This window comes from Carettochelys insculpta, chromosome 16 (genome assembly GCF_033958435.1).
Source record: "Carettochelys insculpta isolate YL-2023 chromosome 16, ASM3395843v1, whole genome shotgun sequence".
Classification (NCBI taxonomy): domain Eukaryota; kingdom Metazoa; phylum Chordata; order Testudines; family Carettochelyidae; genus Carettochelys; species Carettochelys insculpta.
In genome coordinates this window covers 30,183,446-30,202,224 of record NC_134152.1, presented here as the reverse complement: position 1 = coordinate 30,202,224, position 18,779 = coordinate 30,183,446, and the positions used below count along the sequence as shown (strand labels likewise).

Genomic DNA, 18,779 nt, shown 5'->3' with positions numbered 1-18,779 from the left:
TCTCGCATGTTTGTACCTACCAAAGCTCGCACTGGACAATGCTTTTCAGCCTCCCGCATGTGCACAAGAGAAAGTCACTAATCGGCCATTTCTTTTGCCTTCTGCCTCTTTTGTTGCAGCAGGTGTATAAGATCTTTTGTTACCCAGGTGGGTGCATAGCACTGGCATAGTTCATTCACTTGCCCTCCACAGTACTTTGGCCATCACGCTCCCTTGGTGCTCCCAAACAGACAGAGCAGCAGCCCCCCACCCAGCGGTGGATTTTTGCTGAGGGAAAGGACTGAGCCGGCTTGCACATTGCAAGGGGTTAATCCACAAGGGGACAAGACAGGTGCCCTTTGTTTGAGGGTTTCCACTGCCGATAGGGTGATGGAAGGAGAGATTCTGAAGACCTGCTTAGGTCACTGCAAATCACTTCTCGCTGTAGATCTCTAGCACTTCGCTGTGTGTGTAATGCAACAGACATGATTTGTTAGCAGAAGGGATTGAACCTGCAACCCTAGGGGCTAAAGCCCTGTGCTCTACCACATGAGCTAAAGGCCAGTTGGGGTGTCAGGCTCCCTAGTATGTGGTCTCAGTGCCTCTGGGGTTACACATGGACTGGTGTATTCCTGTTCTTCTCCCTGGCCAGTCTCTGTATGTATCACTGCCTGCTCTACTGGAGTGTAACCCCTACCAGAGCGAGAGCCAGGAAGGCTGGCAGGCACCACCCCAGTTGCCCGAAGAAATACGCAAAATCGTGTTGATCTACCAGGCTACTCTGGACCTGCTCCACCAGTATGAAGTGCACCCGGAAATAGCCTCTCAGATGTTTGCCTACCTCTTCTTCTTCTCCAACACGCTGCTCTTCAACCAGCTCCTGGACAAAGGTGAGTGGCCTCCAGGCCAGGCAGTGAGACAGATGTGGGAGGGGGACACGTTCTTGGAGACTGGCCATGGCTGCTTTGAAGACCACTTGGTGTTTGTTCATTAACTAAAGGGAATAGACCTAAAGCTCGGCTAAACTCCCGCCAGCCAGGCTAGGAGATGAGAATTGGCTAAGTGTGGGGAGATTTTACAGCCCTCACTGGGATGTTTTAGAGCGTGAGGGGTTTAGACCTCCTGGAACCCTTCATTCAGCAAAGGATACTGGCTGCCCTGTTCCCTGAACTCGTGTTAGCCTCTTGAGCCCACACAGAATTCATCAGTCGGGCCCCACGGCCAGGGAGAGGCCCCCACCAGACGGAGACTGACAGCCAAGCAGCCGATGTGTGTCCTTCCGGGGATGAGGATGCCCTAGAACTTGACTTAAGCTGCTGAGTCCTTTGTTTAACTGGTGGCATCAGAGCAGCGGTTGGGAGCAAGCGTCTCTCGCAGTCATTCAGTGCTCTGCTTCAGCGACCAGACTTGGGAGGTGGGGAGCGTGAGAGACGGTGGAGGGGGCAGGGCACTAGCAATGAAACCTATGGGAGCTACAGGATCAGATACACCCACAGATGAGGATAAGCCAAGCTAGAGGCCAGCCCCTGAGGGCTTTGTGACTTCACTTCCTTAACTCGGATGGACTCCCCAGCTGGCAGCCTGTGCTCTCTGCCTGCCAGGTGTGCAGTTGACTCAGATAACAGCTTAGCTCCGGTTTCAGCCTCTGCTCCCTTGGCCTGACTCTACCTTCACCAGCTCTCCCCAGTCTGCTGCCTTGTCGATTACGCTCCCTTCACCCCAGTCAGTGCCGTGGGTGGTCACCGTCAGGCATTATTTATGGGGATGTGTTCAGCCCCTTTGCCCCTCCCCAGTTAACGTGCCACCCCTCTCATCTCTTGTGCTGGGGCCCATAAAGGTCTGTCTGCCTGAGGCCGAGCAGAGGGCTGTGGAGTTTTCCCCAGCACGGCCTCCTTGCTGTGCACAGTAAAGTTTTGCATCCTGCTTCTTCATGGAGGTGCGGATCTGCTCGTTCATTAACCCTAATTACTGCAGTTGAGCTACAGCGCACATGCTACCGGTTTAGACTCCAGCAGCACCTCGCTGCCGGCCCGTGTCTTACAGTTAATACCATCCGAGTTAATAGGAGTTGGATGCTTAAAGAACTGACCTAATTCTGCCACTCAGCCTTGTCCGATCTCTGTCTCTTCCTGCGCAGCTCTGCCGCCCGTACAAACAGAGTCTCTCTGAGTAGCTGGCTCTCCCAGCACTGCTCCCTCTGCTGCACCTGATGGTCCACTAGGCACGAACACAAAGGGAAAGGGAAGCGTTGTGTCCCAGGGCGGGCTTTGCTGCTAGCTGTCTGTCCCTTCACCAGCCTAGCGGCTGTGTTGGTGAGTCAGAGCCACCCCTGGGTTCAGAGCTTAGTTGTTGTTGTTTCAAAGGTAAGGGTGATTCAGACTGACCGTTCTGGAGACTGGACTTTCCCATTTGGCCCTGATTCACCAATGCACTCAGGCACGTGCTTGCCTCTAAGTAAGCCAGTGTTCCTACAGCTGCAGGTTGAAACTCCAAAATCCAGCAACATCTGTGGGCCAGCAGGTGGCTGGGGGTGGGAAGCCAGCAGCCCACGCTGGGAAGCAGCAGCTTGCAGCAGCTCATGGCCAGGGCCAGGAGGGAAGCTGTAGCCTGAGAAAGCTGTAGCTGGGGCTGGGGCTTGAAGCTGGCGGTTGCAGCTGAGCTGCAGCTGGGGACCCTGCAGGGGCCCAGCAACAGCTGTGAGGAGAGCCCAGCAGCTGGAACACCAACTGGGGGGGCAGACTTGACCTGCCCTCGTCCGGCAAAATGCCTGGTCCAGGACTGCTCAGGTCCCAAGGGTGCTGGATCAGGGAGGCTGAACATGTAGTCTGCAAAACACAGAGCTAAGGCCTGTGGAGCTCAAGGCAGTCAGCTCATTCCCCAGGGCTGAGGCCTTTTTGCCAGTCTGATGGGGCTTTCCCGAGAGCCACTGTCCTCATTGACCCTCAGACACATCAGAAAACTGTATTACACTGGCGCTGCCACCAAACCCTGGCTACCTGCAGGCTGCTTGGGGCAGTGCCTAGGATCACACTTAATGCCTGGTCGAAGATGGTAGCCCAGGGGATACCACAACAACACAGATAATAACATCACATCTCTCTGAGCTCGGCCCAAGCAAGGGAGCTCCCTAGCGACCCCCAAAACAGTAACAATACAAAAATACCACGGCACACACCAAATGGATAAAAAACTGGTAAAACATAACAGGAGACAGGGACTTGTCACACATGGAGTGATTCCAGAGGGGGTCCTACAGGACCAGGTCTGGGCCCTAAGCCATTTACATTTTTGTCAATCACTCTGGAAGAAATCCTAAATCACCGACGAGGGTTATTGGTGACACAAAAATTGTGAAAGTGCTAAATAACGAAGAGAACAGATCCTCGGTACGGAGCCTGCCCAATTGCTTGGTAAACTGGGCCCAAATGTAAATGTGTCCAGCTTGGAACAAAGGACCTTGGCGAGACTTCCAAAAAGAAGCAGAAATGCTGAGAAAAAAAAAAGATTAGAGGTTTGTCGTAGTAATCAGCTGAGCACGTGCTCCCACTGTGACACTGTTGCCAAAAAGCTAATGTGATCCTGGAGAAAATTTCCAGCAGCAGTAGAGAAGTTATTTACTTCTGAACTACTGGCACAACCACTGTTAGACTATTGTGTCCAGTTCTGGTGCCCGCCTTTCTAGAAGGATGTAGATAAACTGGAGAAGCGTCCAAGAAAAAGCCATTAGAATGACTAAAGGATTAGAAAACCTGCCTGCCAGAGAAAGCCCCGAGGAACGCCAGCTATTTGGCTTGCCAGAGAGGAGGGAAAGAAGCGACTTGATCCGCCCCAGAAATAAATATTTAATAATGGGTTCGTCCGTTTAGCAGAGGAAGGTCTAACACGAGCCATCGGCTGGCAGGTGGAGCTAAGACAAATTCTGAGTACCCATTTGAAGGTGCAGGGTTTGACATTACCGGTAACTAGCCATAGGAACAACTTACCAAGGATGGTGGTGGTGGATTCCCTACCAATGACCATTTCAAAATCAAGACTGGATATTTTCCAAACCGATCTGCTCAAGGAATTATTTTGGGGTAGTTCCATGGTCTTTGTTACACGGGTGGTCAGGTCAGAAGATCACAGCAGAGTCCGGCCTGGGAATCGCTGCAGTGGGTTGTGTCTTGGTGCACCAGCTCCATGACTGAAGCGAGCATGATGCAGCATGGTGCTTGTACTGGGTGGTTTGCCCAGAGGCCTGTCAGGAAGCCTGGAGACTGAGGCAGAACACTGACGTGTGAGCCGCTAGCCAGAGGGGTGTCCGCCAGAGTTATGCTTCCCGTGCGGCCTTTGGGATGGCTGGTAGAGCCCTTAGTTATGTGTCTGTGCGGTGGGGTTTGTGTCCATGCAGTCACTGCAGCATAAGGCACAAGGCCCTGCGGGGTGACAGGGAATTAAGACCTTGGTGGGGTTAAGTTAACCCTGAGTCCAACGAACTAGAGCCCTCTGCTATAGCCTGGCTGCTCTCTGGTTTAATCAGTGTGGGCCCCATCTGGCTCCCAGTGAAGTCCCCTGCAAAGTGGTTATGGACCCTCTGGTGCAGGATCAGGCCCAGTACCTGCAGCAGATACGGGCTCTACGCCCAGCTCAAACATCCTCCCAGCCAGAAGGGCTCTGATCTGATATGATGGTGTCGTTGTGAGGTGAGTCTTTCATTCTGGATCGCAGCTTGCGGAGGGGGCTCGGTAGCCCCTGGTGCGGAGAGTGTTGGGCTCTGGAGCAGCCATGCCCTGTTGGAGCAGAACCTCCCATCACTGCCATTTCTCTTGTTTTAACCAGCGTGCTAGCTTGCCTCCACCCCACCCGGTTGCCATGGGCCCCCCACTGTGGCTTGCCTGCCTGCCTATCGAGGACAGCATTAGCTTTCAAATGTTTGTCTCTGGAGTTGATCTCCTGCCTGCGGGAGCTGATTAGAGCAGATTAGCGCGTGAAATCCTGCCGGCCCTGGGGACAGGCTGGGCCTTGCTGGGCACCACACTTTGCCTCTGTGCTTCGGGGCAGGGGTCTGGCCCTGAAGTCCCAGATCCCAGGGGGGATGGCAATGCTGGGCTGTGCCCTATGCACCATCCTGGAGGCCGGGCAGAGGAACCTGGCACTGGTTCCTCAGACACTGGATCTGTGCGTCTTTCACAAGCAAACCCCAGGGTCAGCACCTGCCATTTCTGCTGCCCCAGTTCCATGGCCTGGCTTTACCTGGCTGCGGCTGCGGCAGGCCTGGGGAGATTAGGTGTGTGGCTGATGGCAAGCCCAGGTCAGGCATTAGCTGACAGATGATGCAGAGACGTCCCTCAGGCCTGCACTGCATGGGGGTGGGGGAGAGGCCAAGGGCAGTTTGGAGAGCTGCCTGCCTGGCACAGCTGAAGTGGTGAATTGGTTTCTGGATGCCTGGGCATGTGGTGGCGAAGGTGGACAGCACAGGAGCTCTGGGGCAGCCTCCCGGGGCCCCTGCACACTCGGGAGCATGGTGGTGGGGCAGGAGCTGCGGGTTGAGAGAAGGATGTTTATGTAATAGCTTGGGGAAAAAAGGGTTTCATCCCCTCATCCCAGCACCAGCCTTTGCTCCCAGGAGACTCCTGCAGCTGGACACATCCCTGTAGCCGTTTAAAATGCACCGAGCACCTGTTGTGCCCCCAGTGGCCCACGTACACAACACAACCAAAATGCAGCCACCTCTGGGGAGGAGGCTGGCAAACAGCACCTTGTACAGCACTGGGGTGCTGGGGGGGCACCAGGGCGTTTGTTGTTCCGCAGGACACCCTGGGGTCTCTGGTGCCCACACCGGACAGCGTCTCAACTCTCAGGGCCAGTGGTTTGCTGTGCCGGCCCTGCGCTGGCAGCGGTTGGAGCAGGGCGAGCCTGGGCCTCTCGGTGAGGTTGGGCACTGCAGCACCCACCATGCAGGCTCTACCTGGGACTGGGGGGGGACTTTTTGCCACCCAAGTAGTTGGGCCATTGGGTTGGTGCTGGTGGGCTGGGCACAGCCAGTTGCCTGCATGCGGAGCCCCTTCCAGGGAGTGGGTCTGCCCCGGAGCTGCCTGTACCGCGCTGGGGCTGGGCGCCCAGTACAGGTCAGTTAACGACTGCCAAGCCCGGCTGTTCATTCCCTCTCCCTCCCCCTCGTCCGCAGGTGCCACCTTGGGCTGCTTCCAGTGGGCGAAAGGGGTGAAGATCCGTGCCAGCCTGCGGCTCCTCCTGGAGTGGGTGCGGGATGTGGGCTTCGGGCAGCTGGCTGAGCAGTTCTTCAGCAAGCTCTCCAGCCTGGCCTATCTGCTGGCCATGCCGAGCTCCCAGCTGGCGCAGGTGAGCCGTGTGTGGGCTTCCTGGCCAAGGGCATCAATGGCCTTTGGGGCCCAGAGCCTCAAAGTTCAGTGAGACATGGGAAGCCCAGTGAGTCCCTTCAGACCCCGGGTGGGTCTGGGCCTGTGTCCCTGCAAGCAGCAGGAGAGCAGTTGTGAGCACATGGGGATTGTTGGGGTGGGCCGGTTCTTAGGTGGGGCTCCCCAACCCTGCGCTCCTCACACAAACTGAGGGGGTCTTTCCCCGCGGCAGGGAGCCAGACGGCACTCAGGCTCTTTTGCATGCAGCTTTGGGCCTTTTCCCATTAGAAGCATCCTGGGCCATCACTGTCCTGCTCCTCAGGGCAGAGGGTGCGGGGAAGCAATGCCATTTCGCCAGGCTGGGCTGGGGGATGCTGGAGGGAGGCGTGGCAGCCAGGGCTTCCTCCAGGAGCGGCATGGAGTCCGTGTGCTCGTGGGAGGCACCTGGAAGCTCTGAGACTTGTGTGCTGGCGGGGGTGGGGGGGGGAAGGAGGTGTGAATTTGAGCCTTTCTGCAGAGCATGAGGTCACACTGACGCAGGGCTGGGTTTCCGAAGCTCCCCCCCCCCCCCCCCCCCCCGAGCTGTGCCTTTGGGTGGCGCCTTGGCAAAGCTCCGTGGCCCCAGAGCGCACACATGCCTACTGGCTCTGCATGCGGGCCTGGGACAGCCAGCTAGTGAAGTGAGGACTCCACTTGCCCAACAGTTCAGGGCGACTGCCCCAGGGACACCTTGTTGCCAAGCCAAACCTCTGGGCCAGTACCTGCAGGGAGCAGCTGCCTGGGGCTGACGGGTGGGAGCCGGCACCATTTCAGGCCTTCTGCGTCTCACGGCCAGCCCTTGGCTTTGCTCACAGCCTGGAAGTGGCAGCGAAGCAACACACAGCTCAACACTGTGGTGCCTGCCTCTGTGCAGTTGCCGTCCCTTCCCTCTGGGCCTCTGGTGCCCTCCAGGTGCTGCTCCCTGGTGGAAGAGCCACACAGAGCTTATACCCCACCCACGACTGCTTCCTTCCCTGCCCTCTTCCCTTGCCCTGTCCTGAGGCCTCTGCCCCCCAGCTCTCTTCCTTTGCTCAGATGACCTGGCCATTGCTGAGAGCCGAGGTCCCCGCCCTGAGCCCTGCACAGCTCCATCATGTCCTGACTCAGTACCAGGCAGCATCCGATGGGGGGGCTGTCACGGCTTGGCAGCCCTGGCAGGAGGACGTTCCTGCAGCCTTCCGGACAGGTGAGCACACAGCGCCGGTGCTGGAGGAGGGCAGGCTGCGTTGCGCTGGGGATGGGGGCTGCACCCTCAGTAGCCGTCTGCTGTGATGTCTTCCCTGCATGGGTGAAGGGTGCTGAGACCTGCGCATGGACCCACCCCACTCCCCCCCCCCCCAAGCCTTCTTCCAAGCCTGTCAGTTCAGGCTGGGCCTGCGAGCGTGTTCATGGGGCTTGTAACCTCCCAAGCGTGGCAGGGGTTCCTGCTCCACTCATGCGTGACAGCCACCAAGACCTGGTGGCCTGGCACAGGCGTGCTGCTTGGAAACGCCCAGAGGCACAGGGGACTCCAGCTACAGCCTGAGCTTGGTACAAAGGGGGCCCAGAGGGCATGTCCCATTCATGCGGCACCACCTGGCCATGCTGCACTGGGCTGCGGCATCAGCCTGAGCGAGGCATGTCCTGGCTGCGCTTTGAGCCCCTCCAGTGCAGGGGCAGGGTGGAGGGTTAATATGGGGGCGGGGGGGGTGGGGAATACAGTGGCTGAGGGTGAATGCTGTGTAGCAGTGCTGCTCACGATGGTATTGATACACCTCCCCGTCTAGCCGAGCTCCTCCTGGTCAGCCCCATTTTGGCAGGACTCACTGTCACTGGCCAAAGTGCAGAGTGGCTCTGCCTCCCCTGGGGGGCCAGCAGTGGGGCACGGCCCTGCAGCCGCGCTGAGTCACAGGCGGGCACCCCCCAACCTCTAACGCAGCCTCCCCCCCCCCCCGGCTCGCTGGGCTGTGACACGGGAGGGGCTGAAGGCCGGGATGACTCGCCGCCCCCCGCCCCTTGGTCCAGGATCATGCAGCTGGGGACTGGTGAGCAGGTGACATGGGTGGAAGAGAGCCTGGCTTACGGGTCTTCTAGCCACAGCTCTGGGACTTAGGGTCGTGCTGCAGAGGGGGCAGGCCCCAGGGTGGCAGGTCTGAGATGTGGCAGAACCCTCTTCTAAATGGCCGGGGAGGGGATAAAGGCTCTGACCAACCCGAGAGCTTGGAACAAGCCAAGGGCCCGATCCTGGGACCTGAGCAGCCCAATGCCGTTACTTAGCGATCTGTGCCCCTTGGTCATGTGGGGTCGTGACCCCGTAAGCTGAGCGCTTGGGTAGCCACCCAGGAGAGATTCAGGTGCTGCCCAGCTGATTAGCACAGTGCCCACAGCTGGCAGCTTGTTGCTACTGGTGGTGCACATCTGTACATGCCTCGGTGCACATAAAATTTATTCTGCACATGACTTGAAAAAAAATGGGTGGAAACGCTGGGCGTGACCTACAGGGTGCTGGGCTTCGTCCCCAGGCACTGACTTGGCTTGCAGGCCCTGGGGACGAGCATCTGCTTCCCTCTGTGTGTTGCAGAGGACGTCCTGGAGTCCTTTGATAACCACCCGCCCATCGTGCTGCCCAGTGGAGGATTTAAGGTGGACTTGGAGGTGGAGCCACTGGACGATAACATATACCGGCATCTCCTCTACATCCGTCACTTCCTGTGGAGTCTGCGGAGCAGAAGCCCCCACGCCACCAGCGTGCTGGAGGCAGAGGCCCTGCAGGTAGCACAAGCTGCCACTGCTGCCCCCACCACCTGCTCCCCACCCCCACTTCAACCGCTGCTAGCCGTCCACCCCCACCCCCACCTCCTGCCTCTTCCCTGTTGAGCCACCCAGCCTCCTCCTGCTCTTTCCTCTGCGCCCTGCAAATTCTCAGTGGTGCCCACCGCTCTGGTGCTGTTAGCCAGGAGTCACACTTCCTGCAGGCTGCGCCAAGCCAAGCCAGCGTGGCCTTTCGCTGGTTTTCCTGGGCAGTGGCCGACATAGCCACGTCCTCTGCCGTGCCCTGGGACACGTTAGCTCACGGAGCTGGGCCTTTCGGGGGCCTGTGACACCGTTTTCTTGCCCTGGGAGAGGCAAAGGGAGGTGCTGGGATCTAGGCGCACTAGGCAGGATGCAGCTACCGGGGGAGTCACAGTGACCTCTGGGGAGACTCAGTAGAAGACACACCAGCCAGTCGGGGCTGGGGGGGGGGGGGCGGGGGGGCGGATTTGCTCTGATGCTCTCCAGGTGGAGGGGGCGCGGGCTATGAAGCCTGTACATGGGAATGCAGCTTTCTGTGCCTCCCTGCTGAAGTTTACCGGTTTCTCCCATTTCCCCTGTTGCTGGCCCTGCTCGGAATTTGCTGCACTGTGCATCCCTGGGTGGCTAGACGTGCACTGGGCAGCAGATGCTGGACTTTTCTCAGGGACGGCAAACTGCAGGGCTGCAGCTGCCTCACACTGGGTCTGCCAGTTCTGCTCCAGCTCCTGCTGGGGTAGTTACGCCCTTCTGCCCCTGCGGCTGCTGGGGGCGCGGGGGGGGGGGGGAGGTGTGGTGCGCAGCCTGCTGGTTGTGCGAGAGGAAAGGCGCATGCTGCTGCGCTGCTGAATGCTTTGCCTGGGGGCCGGCTGGAGCCTGAGGTGAGCAGGCGAGGGCATGGCTTGCCCTGGCTTCCAGGTCTGCAGGCCCAGGCTGGCCCGCTGAATGTGGCAGCCAGCCCCATGCACACGCCCAGAGCCCAGGACCGGGCCTTTGGCTTTGCACCGGCAGGGGGAGGTGCGGGGAAAGGACACACTTGTGGCCAAGCTCGTCAGCGAGATGGCAGAGGGAGATGCTCATTTGCAATGGGCCTTTCCCTCCTCTGTGCCCCTCCCAGCTCAGTGTCTCCCCCCCACCCCCACCCCAAGCTTTTGCACTCTGTTCAAAAGGCTGCTGGGCTGGGTGGAAGTGGGCTGTGTGGGGGGAGGGGATTGGGGAGCCTGGAGACTGCCCTCCCCTGACCCCCACCAAGGGGTGGAAGCAGCCTGGCCTGCTGGCTGGGCACACATGGGCATTTGGGAGGTTGCAGTGAATGAGGTGATGGGCATCAAAGTGCCACCAGGCCTCCCCTGTGGAACCCCTCCTGAGGTAACAGGGCCTCTCAGCGTTCCCTGTCTCTGCCGTCACTGGCCCCGTGAGCCCAGCCAGCGCCTCCCCACGGCCCTTGGTTAAAAAAAAGGGCTGGTGCTTGGCCCCAGACTCGATGACCTCCCCGGCTCCCTTCCAGCTCTGTGCGGTGTGTAGCTCCATAGCTGATTTTTCTTTTTTTATACAGCTCCCCTCTCCAGCATGGGCGGGATGCTGGGCTCTGGCAGCTCACGCGTCCCAGCCACCCCCAGCAAGGGCGGCTCGCCCAGCCTCCTCTTCCTTGGCGGCTGCCCCAGCGCTGGGAAGGCAGCCCGCGTATCAGGCCTTGTGCAGGTGGGGCAGTGGAGACTGGCCTCCCCCTGTCCCCCACGTGCAGCCCCTGGAATGAGTGGGTTGCCAGAATGGGGCGAGATGCGGCCATACAGGCGAGGGGTGGGCTCTAGCAGCACCCACCGGGGAGCCTCGTGAGCAGGCACTGTGGCCCCTGTCTCCATCAGGACAGGGCCTGCTGGCTGGCTCCCCCCATTGCTGGGAGGCGCAGGGCTGCTAGCAATGCATGGAGTGAAGGCACCTGCCAAAATGGAGGAGAGCGGCACCAGCTATCTATCAGCTGGGAGCTGGGAAAGGTGAGGCCGTCCCCACCACTGCCCCTGGATACCCAGGGGACCCACCCGTCTGTGCTGGGTGAGCCTGGCTGCACAGGGGGATGTACTGGTGCTAACCACTGCTGTCACTAGCGCTCTGGCCCAGGACCCCCCCCTGCAGTGAAAGCCTCTTGCCAGTCTGGTGCCGAAGGAGCTGCATGGGGCCTTCTGCCCGTGTGCTGCGTGTCTTACAATTACGCTGGGCCGTTGCCACTGTGGCCAAGCCCCCACTAATTCCTAATCGCTAAATTGTTGGCACCTGCTGCTGTACCGCAGCTTGAGACATAAACCCGCCCTGTGTGCAGCTGGTGGAGCAATGCTCCTTTTCTGGGCCTCCTGCCCAGCAGCGTGGCGGTAGAAAGGGGAGGCGTACCGGTGCGCGGGGAGGGCTGCAGTCAGGCCAGGCCCTGGGGATGCAGAAATTCAGGGCTCTCTGCCCAGAGGAGGCCAGATGCCGAGGTGAGGGGCAGCCTCACTAGCTGTAGGTGCCACACTAACGTGCAGTATTTCTCTCCCTTCCGAGAACGCCGCGCCCACCAAGCCAAACGCCCTCGAGGTGCCCGGGAACGTGCTCCCTGTGCCAGCCTTGGGGAATTCCTTGGCCCAGCAGGACTACAGGCGTCCAGGAAGCTGCACTGAGGCAGACGGGAGCACTCCACATCCCCCAGCCAGGAGCAGATCCCCCAGCACCTATTACCCCAGTGAACCGCAGCTCCCAGAAAAACTCAAGCAGCTGCCGCTGCACAGCAGCCTGGGGAAAACCCACCTCGCCAAGGCCAGCCTGTTGCAAGTGGATGCCTCCTGCTTACTGACCCCTCCCAACACACCACTGAACTGTGACCCGGGCAGCCCGGAATCCCATCAGAGCCCCAGCTGTGCGAAAGCCACCCAGGACCCCCAGAGAGATGGAGTCAATGGCACCAAAGCCACCACCCCTGCAGGTACTGAGAACCTTTCCTCCCACAATCCCACAGCGCGCCCATCAGCACAGCCCAGCCCAGCCCAGCCCAGCCCACCCCACGGGGGGGGACACCACAGCTCTGTCATGCAAGGGCACCACCCAGGAGCTGCTTCCTGGAGGGGTCCCGCCAAAGCTGGTGCCCAAGGACGCAGGCCCACCTGGCAGGCAGGTGGCAGGGGTGTAAGCCAGCCTTGCTGCACCTCTTGGCCTGCTCCAGAGAAAGCTTCATGGCTTCGCTGTCAGGCAGGCAGGGTTTTTCTCATGCAAATGGTAGGTTTGCAGCAGGGGCATGTGACGGAGAGAGCACAGCCTGGAGGAGGGAGGGGTTGGAGAGTCATTCTGCCCGCCCCACACCCACGAGACAGCAGACGGACAAACCAAAACGGAGCTGAGCGCCCGGCCCAGGTTGCAATGCCTGGCGGGGGAATGCAGCCCAGAGCAGCCACGGCTCACGCATGGCTTGGAAAGTCCCCGTTACTGCAAGCCCCAGGACCTCTTCTGTGCTGTAACCTCACCTGAGCCATCAGATGAGCAATACCCACAGGCCCTGGCCCCAGCTGAGGTCATCTATCCACCAAGCTTCGTCCCAAAGGCGGCACTGCTCCGTGGGGGCACTGGAGGCCACTGCTGCAGCACCTTCCCCTGCCTTCCTGCCCTTCGCCAGTGGCCCATGAGCTACGACTCTGCAGCCTGGGGTGTGGTTGCGCCGGCCAGTGGCGTGAGGTGTGTTGCAGTTCCTTGGAGTGAACCTGGGACCCAGGGTACAGCAGTGGGATGCCCAGGCCTGGCAGGGCACTTGTGTAACCACAGCAAGTTGAACTCCCCGCATTGTGCAGACAGGCAGCTGTGTTTCTCCTGGCCTGTGGCAGGGTGATTACGCCCACGTGCTTGATTTTAAAGGCCAGTCCCTCCCCTTCCAGCCGTGAGCCAGGCGAGGAGCTGCCAGGCCAGCAAATAGAACCCAGATGTGTGCTGTGGCCCGAGCTGGGCTAAGTCTGTCAGCTGAGCCCCAGACGTGGCTGGTATCCAGTGTTTTAAGAAATCTCTGCAGGGCCCAGGAGGGGAAGCCAGATTGTGCTGGCTCAGGGGTTCCCTCTGTATCTAGGAATACAGTGGCAGCGTGAAGCTCCATTGTCTTCATGAGCCACGGCACAGCCAAAGCCACAGATCTCCACTTCCACCAAACTCCCGTGTGCTGGAGGCCGTGCATGGCCTTTGCTCGGTCTCAGGGCACAGCGTATTCTGAGAATGCGCCTGCTGCTGCCCTGGAGGGAAAGTTGCCCATTAGCGATTGATGCTCCAGCCGGGCCGGGAAAGGGGACCAAGGGCTATCGCTGGCCCTCCTGCCGCTCTCTGTTATTGCCAGCGCATGACGGTCTGGAGATGTTTACACCCTGCAGGCACCAGTTCCCCTGTCCAGGCCAAGCCCTGTGGTGCGAAGCATTTTCTGTCTGCCCCAGCTGCTCCCACAGCCAGGGTTGGTGCCAGCCCATTGGCAGCCCTGGGCAGGAATATTATTGGGATCCTGCCCCCACTACAGACTAAGAACTAACGGGATCCTTCTCCCCTAATCCAGGAGTTGCTTAGAACCCAAAGCAATTGCTTCGGCTGCTGCTACCTAGTGCCAGCTGTGCCCACGGCACTCTGGAGTAGCGCTGTTGCAAGGGCAGTTTGCCCAAGCCCCAGAGCGACCCGCCCCCCAAAGACGTGCTGCCGCAGGGCACAGAGGTGCTCCAGGGAGCTTGTTGCTACCTTCAGCCTCGTTTGCCGGGGGCAGGTGTGTGGAGACAAGCAGGCTCGGCTCAGGGCACGCTGGGGGGAATAGTCGTCCCCTGAAACCTCATCTCTTTGGTCCCAGCATGTTCTCCGCTGCCCTATGACTATCCCACGCCTGCCTCCTCCAGCCGCAGCTCGGCCACGGATGATTTCTGCTACGTCTTTGTGGTGGAGTTGGAGAAAGGGCCCATTGGGCTGGGGATGGGCCTGATCGACGGCTTGGTGAGTACAGTCGTGTTAGAGACGGGTTCTCGCTGTCGGGGCTGTACTGCGTGAAAATGCAAATGGACCTGCCAAGCTAAGGCTGGCTGTAAGCACCCAGGCAAGCCCAGGCCTCTTTGCTGATGAAGCCTGACCAAGGGGTTGCTTGGATTAATCACCACAGTCAATGCAGGCCCTGCGATCACTTAGGTTATTGTGAGGGAGCCCAATAAGGACTCGGCTCTCAGCTAGCTCGGTGCTACCTCACAGCAAAGCTGCCCCAAGGCCCACGGAGAAGAGAGGCAATTAGTCAGGGCCAGCGCCAGTAGTAGAGGCCGTGGTGGAAGAAGATTGCAAGGCCTTTCCTGCCCTGTGCAAATGAGAAAGTCCAAAAACTCTGCGCTGATGCAGGCCAGGTGGAGCAAATGGGGTTGTGGGCCCCTGCATGGGCCGGACACACTTAGCACAGGCAATGCTGCGTACAAGCAGAAAGTTACAGGAACATTCCTCCACCTTTGCGCTAGGGGCTGCAATCTCGGTTCACGCAATGAGCCCCAGAGGGCCTTACCCAGCAGTCGAAAAGGCTTTACGCATAGCTCAGATTGTATTTCCTGTGCACTCAGTGGCTACGACTACACGTGAAGCCAATATCGAAATACCTTATTTCGATGTAGCAACATCGAAATAGTCTATTTCGATGAATAACGTCTACACGTCCTCCAGGGCTGGCAACGTTGATGTTCAACATCGACGTTGCACAGCACCACATCGAAATAGGTGCTGCGAGGGAACGTCTACATGCCACAGTAGCACACATCGAAATAAGGGTGCCAGGCACAGCTGCAGACACGGTCACAGGGCGGACTCAACAGCAAGCCGCTCCCTTAAAGGGCCCCTCCCAGACACAGTTGCACTAAACAACACGAGATCCACAGAGCCGACAACTGGTTGCAGACCCTGTGCCTGCAGCATGGATCCCCAGCTGCCGCAGCAGCAGCCAGAAGCCCTGGGCTAAGGGCTGCTGCCCACGGTGACCATAGAGCCCCGCAGGGGCTGGAGAGAGAGCGTCTCTCAACCCCTCAGCTGATGGCCGCCATGGCGGACCCCACTATTTTGAAGTTGCGGGACGCGCAACGACTACACGGTCCCTACTTCGACGTTGAACGTCGAAGTAGGGCACTATTCCCATCCCCTCATGGGGTTAGCGACTTCGACGTCTCGCCGCCTAACGTCGAAGTTAGTGCCGCTACTTCGAAGTAGCGTGCACGTGTAGACACAGCTAGTGAGGGAGCGCCGGGCGGTGACTGTTCTGCTCTGGTTGTTGAAACAAATAAGGGAAGTGGGGCCCCCAGTCTCCTTTGTCCCCCTACGTGTACAAACAGGCCTGAGGGTGGCCCTGCTTTGTGCTTGGTATTCGCACTTGCACCTGTAACCCAGGGCTGCAGCCCCCCTGCAAGCTGCTGCAACTCCTAGTCCCCAGGCAGCAACAGCTACCACGCCCCTCAGGGCTGCAGCTCGCTCCTTTTCCCCTGCGCTCTGGAGCAGCCTTTCCCCGGCTTTTGGAGAAGCTTGGCTGGTTGGTAGAGCAGAATTCTTGGAGTACCTCCAGGGATGCCCACTGAACGTACAAAGGAACCTGAGCAGGTCATTGGCATCTTGGTCTGTGCGAATGGATCAGCTGGGAGAAGTCACTGGCCCTAGATCTCCATGGGGGGTAGGTGGGCGCTAGATCGCAAAATCTACTTCACGCGCACAAGACTCGCGGTAGCTTTTCTCCTCGCAACGGCATCTGCATGGGGGAAGCGTCCCACAGGCACCTCGCCCTGGCTCACCTCAACTCAGTTTCTTTCCATCGCTGGGACACTGGCGTTCAAAATAAGCCAAGCCCCACCCACGCAGTGCGCCGCATTTTCAGCTGCCCTGAAGTCCCATTTTCAACAGCTTGGGGCTCTTTGGCAGTCAGCAGCCCTTAGGGCCCCCCAAAGCAACAGAAAAGGGACTGGGGCACTTGAGTGGTTGAGTGGCTTTTGACGTATGTGAGCTGCTCCGAGCAGGCGTTTTAAATGTCCGCAGCAGCTCATAACCAATGGACACCAAGGCTCCTAACACAGCTGACCCAGAGCTGCCGAGCCCGACAAGCCGCATTTCCCTTTGCCTCATACCGCATGCGGACCCTGTCTGGCCCCTGCCTTGGTACTGACGGCCGTTAATGTTGACAGCACACCCCTTTGAACGCTCCTGGCATCTACATCAGGACCCTGATCCAGGACAGTCCTGCAGCCTCAGACGGCAGACTCTCCCTTGGAGACCGCATCCTTGCTGTTAACGGCGCCAGCCTCATCGGAGCTGATTACCAGAGGTAAAAACTAAAGGACAGCGTGTGGCCGGGAGGGGGGAGATACGTTGCTTTGCAGGCTGTTGTGTTTGTTGTAGAACAGCAGGCGTAGCCCTAGGGGACTTGGCCCAGCACAGGAGGCATTGCTACAACCTTCTCTAGCAGCTGCAGGCATGTTAACCTGTGCCTCCCTGTCCACTGCCATGCCAGCAGGTACGAGCCTTCCAAAAGAAGCCCTCAACTGGCGGTTCCTTGAATGAAGGACCAGGCCCATTCCAGCAGTAGCAGCAGCTCCCTGCCCCTCGGCAATTGGCGTGGCCCTGAGAAGGCCGTGCTATGAACCTTGCCTAGAGCAGCTCTGAGCAGGGGAGGAGACGCTGGTTTCTTCGCAGTGATGTTACTCTGGGGGGTCAGTGTGGGCCTGGCTCTCCTGGGATCAGAAATAACTTCCTGGGTAGCAGCGAACATACAGGTGTTGTGCATGTCTCCTGGGCTCAGCCGGCGTCCAGCTCTCCAGCGTACGGGGGGGCAGGAATGGCAACTAGTGATAGGAGCAAGTAGCAGGTCAGGGTTGAGTCTGGCATGGTCCCCCAGCAGGGGCCTGTATCCCCCTCAGGCAAGCAGCAGGCTGCACCCCACCTCCAAACTCACTTAGTGCTTTCTGAGGACAATTAAAGGCCCAGCTCTTTGGCACCTCCCGGCTTTCTGTGATGCAAGCTGGCCAGCAAGTGGCCGGAGGTAGAAGGGGAGAGCAGAACCTGACGGCCAGGGAGCTAGTGTGGTTCAGAGCACTGCGGGAGACGCGTGCCAGGAACCCCCTCCCACAGTAAACACCAGCAGCAGTGACAGAGGAAGATAGTGAAACTGCCGCACCAGAAAAGCCCGGCCCTTGGGACCGTGTCTCTAGGGACTGCCTAGCACAGGCTGGGTTACGTGACGCAAAGGGAGAATGGAGGATGGAGCAGAGGGATAGGGGCCAACAGGACTACCAGGCAAACCCGTGCTCAAGAGCTGACTGGAGGGATCCTCAGTGTGTAACACCCTCCAGTGCAGTGAGAGTGGGGAAGGGCCATTAACCTGTGTCGGTTCCCTCCAGTGCAGTGAGAGTGGGGAAGGGCCATTAACCTGTGTCGGTTCCCTCCAGTGCAGTGAGAGTGGGGAAGGGCCATTAACTGTTCCTGTATCTGTTCTCTCCAGTGCAGTGGAGCTCATCCGGTCAGGAGGGAAGAAGCTGCGGTTTCTGGTTGCCAAGTCTGACATGGAAATAGCCAAAAAAATCAGCTCCAGCTCCTCCTAACACTTGCAAGGGCCTTTCTGCAGCCCCGGAGGACACAGCTACTGGCAAGGCCAACTACTCAACGCCTGGAGAGATGGGCAATGCTTCTGGCTAGAGCAGGGAGGAGCCAGCTGGACACTGCACCGTGCCAGGACTAAGGAACTGCTCTGGGTTTGCTTTGCAGACATCTGGGTTTTCCTGTATGGCTCTGCCAGGATCCCAGAGCTGGGCTGCTGCAAGGGTGGAGGGGAAGGGCGCTTTACACTCCAGATCCCCCTTGCTCCCAGGTGCAGCGCACAAGCTCCTTTCCAGCTGGTGCCCTTCCCCTTGCCATCCTCAACAGGAGGTTTGTGGAGCCCACTGCTTAACTGCCACCCCCCGCCCCAACGCGTGCCTCTCAGGCTCAGCCGAGGCTGGGCACAAGCTAGTCCCTTCTTCTTGATGCAGGAGCATTGCTGGGATGGGGGGTGCTTGATGAGCTTACCCCATTGGAAGAAGCAGGCACCAGGGGCTGCTGTTGCATGACCAAGTCACCTATCACTGGGAGGTCTGAACACCTCGTGGTTAATGTAACAATTACAGTTAACATAGATCAGAGCTGCCAGGAACCCTTTATTCCAGACAGCTGCTTTGCTGGGAGAAAGGGAGGTTCTGGGTGGCTGGGCTGTGAAAGGTGGCAGCAGAACATCTGGAGTCCAGAAGCAGGGGTGGTTTAAGCACTAACTGGCAGAACAGTCTCAACTCAGGACATCCCTGCGGGTGGCCCAGCCATTAGAAGGCCCAGCTGCCACTTGGACAGAGGCAGGCTTTAGCTCCAGGAGCGGATGCTTGGGGCTGTCCTGGTGGGACTGAGGAGACTCCTACATTCACTGCTCCATGGTCTCAGTCAGTTCATCTGCAGTACCTTGCTGCGGTGGGGCTAGGAACACCATGTCTTGGCCTGCCCTGGGGAAGGGAAGTGGCTACAGGAAGCAGAAAGCAGCATGAGAACCTCTGCAATTGTATGGCAGCTGCTCCCAGGCGTGGTAAGAGCGCGCTGGCTGCAGGGGTCGTTCGTTCCTCATCACCATCCCAA

The 18,779-nt window shown here is 58.9% G+C and overlaps 1 protein-coding gene across 7 annotated transcripts in view; it reads left to right on the top strand.

Annotated features, from left to right (window-relative positions):
- Positions 1–17,761, top strand: part of RADIL (Rap associating with DIL domain) — a 76,934-nt gene extending 59,173 nt beyond the window's left edge. For 6 of the 7 annotated variants that reach the window (XM_075010471.1, XM_075010472.1, XM_075010470.1 and 3 more), the window contains 8 exons: positions 632–869; positions 6,146–6,318; positions 7,410–7,560; positions 8,935–9,125; positions 11,679–12,096; positions 13,975–14,114; positions 16,313–16,452; positions 17,626–17,761. In XM_075010471.1, coding sequence (XP_074866572.1) covers positions 632–869; positions 6,146–6,318; positions 7,410–7,560; positions 8,935–9,125; positions 11,679–12,096; positions 13,975–14,114; positions 16,313–16,452; positions 17,626–17,725 — 1,551 coding nt within the window. In that variant the 3' untranslated portion in view covers positions 17,726–17,761. The remainder of the gene's footprint in view (positions 1–631; positions 870–6,145; positions 6,319–7,409; positions 7,561–8,934; positions 9,126–11,678; positions 12,097–13,974; positions 14,115–16,312; positions 16,453–17,625) is intronic. The other variant, XM_075010475.1, reaches the window with a different exon arrangement.
- The last annotated feature ends 1,018 nt before the right edge of the window (positions 17,762–18,779 follow it).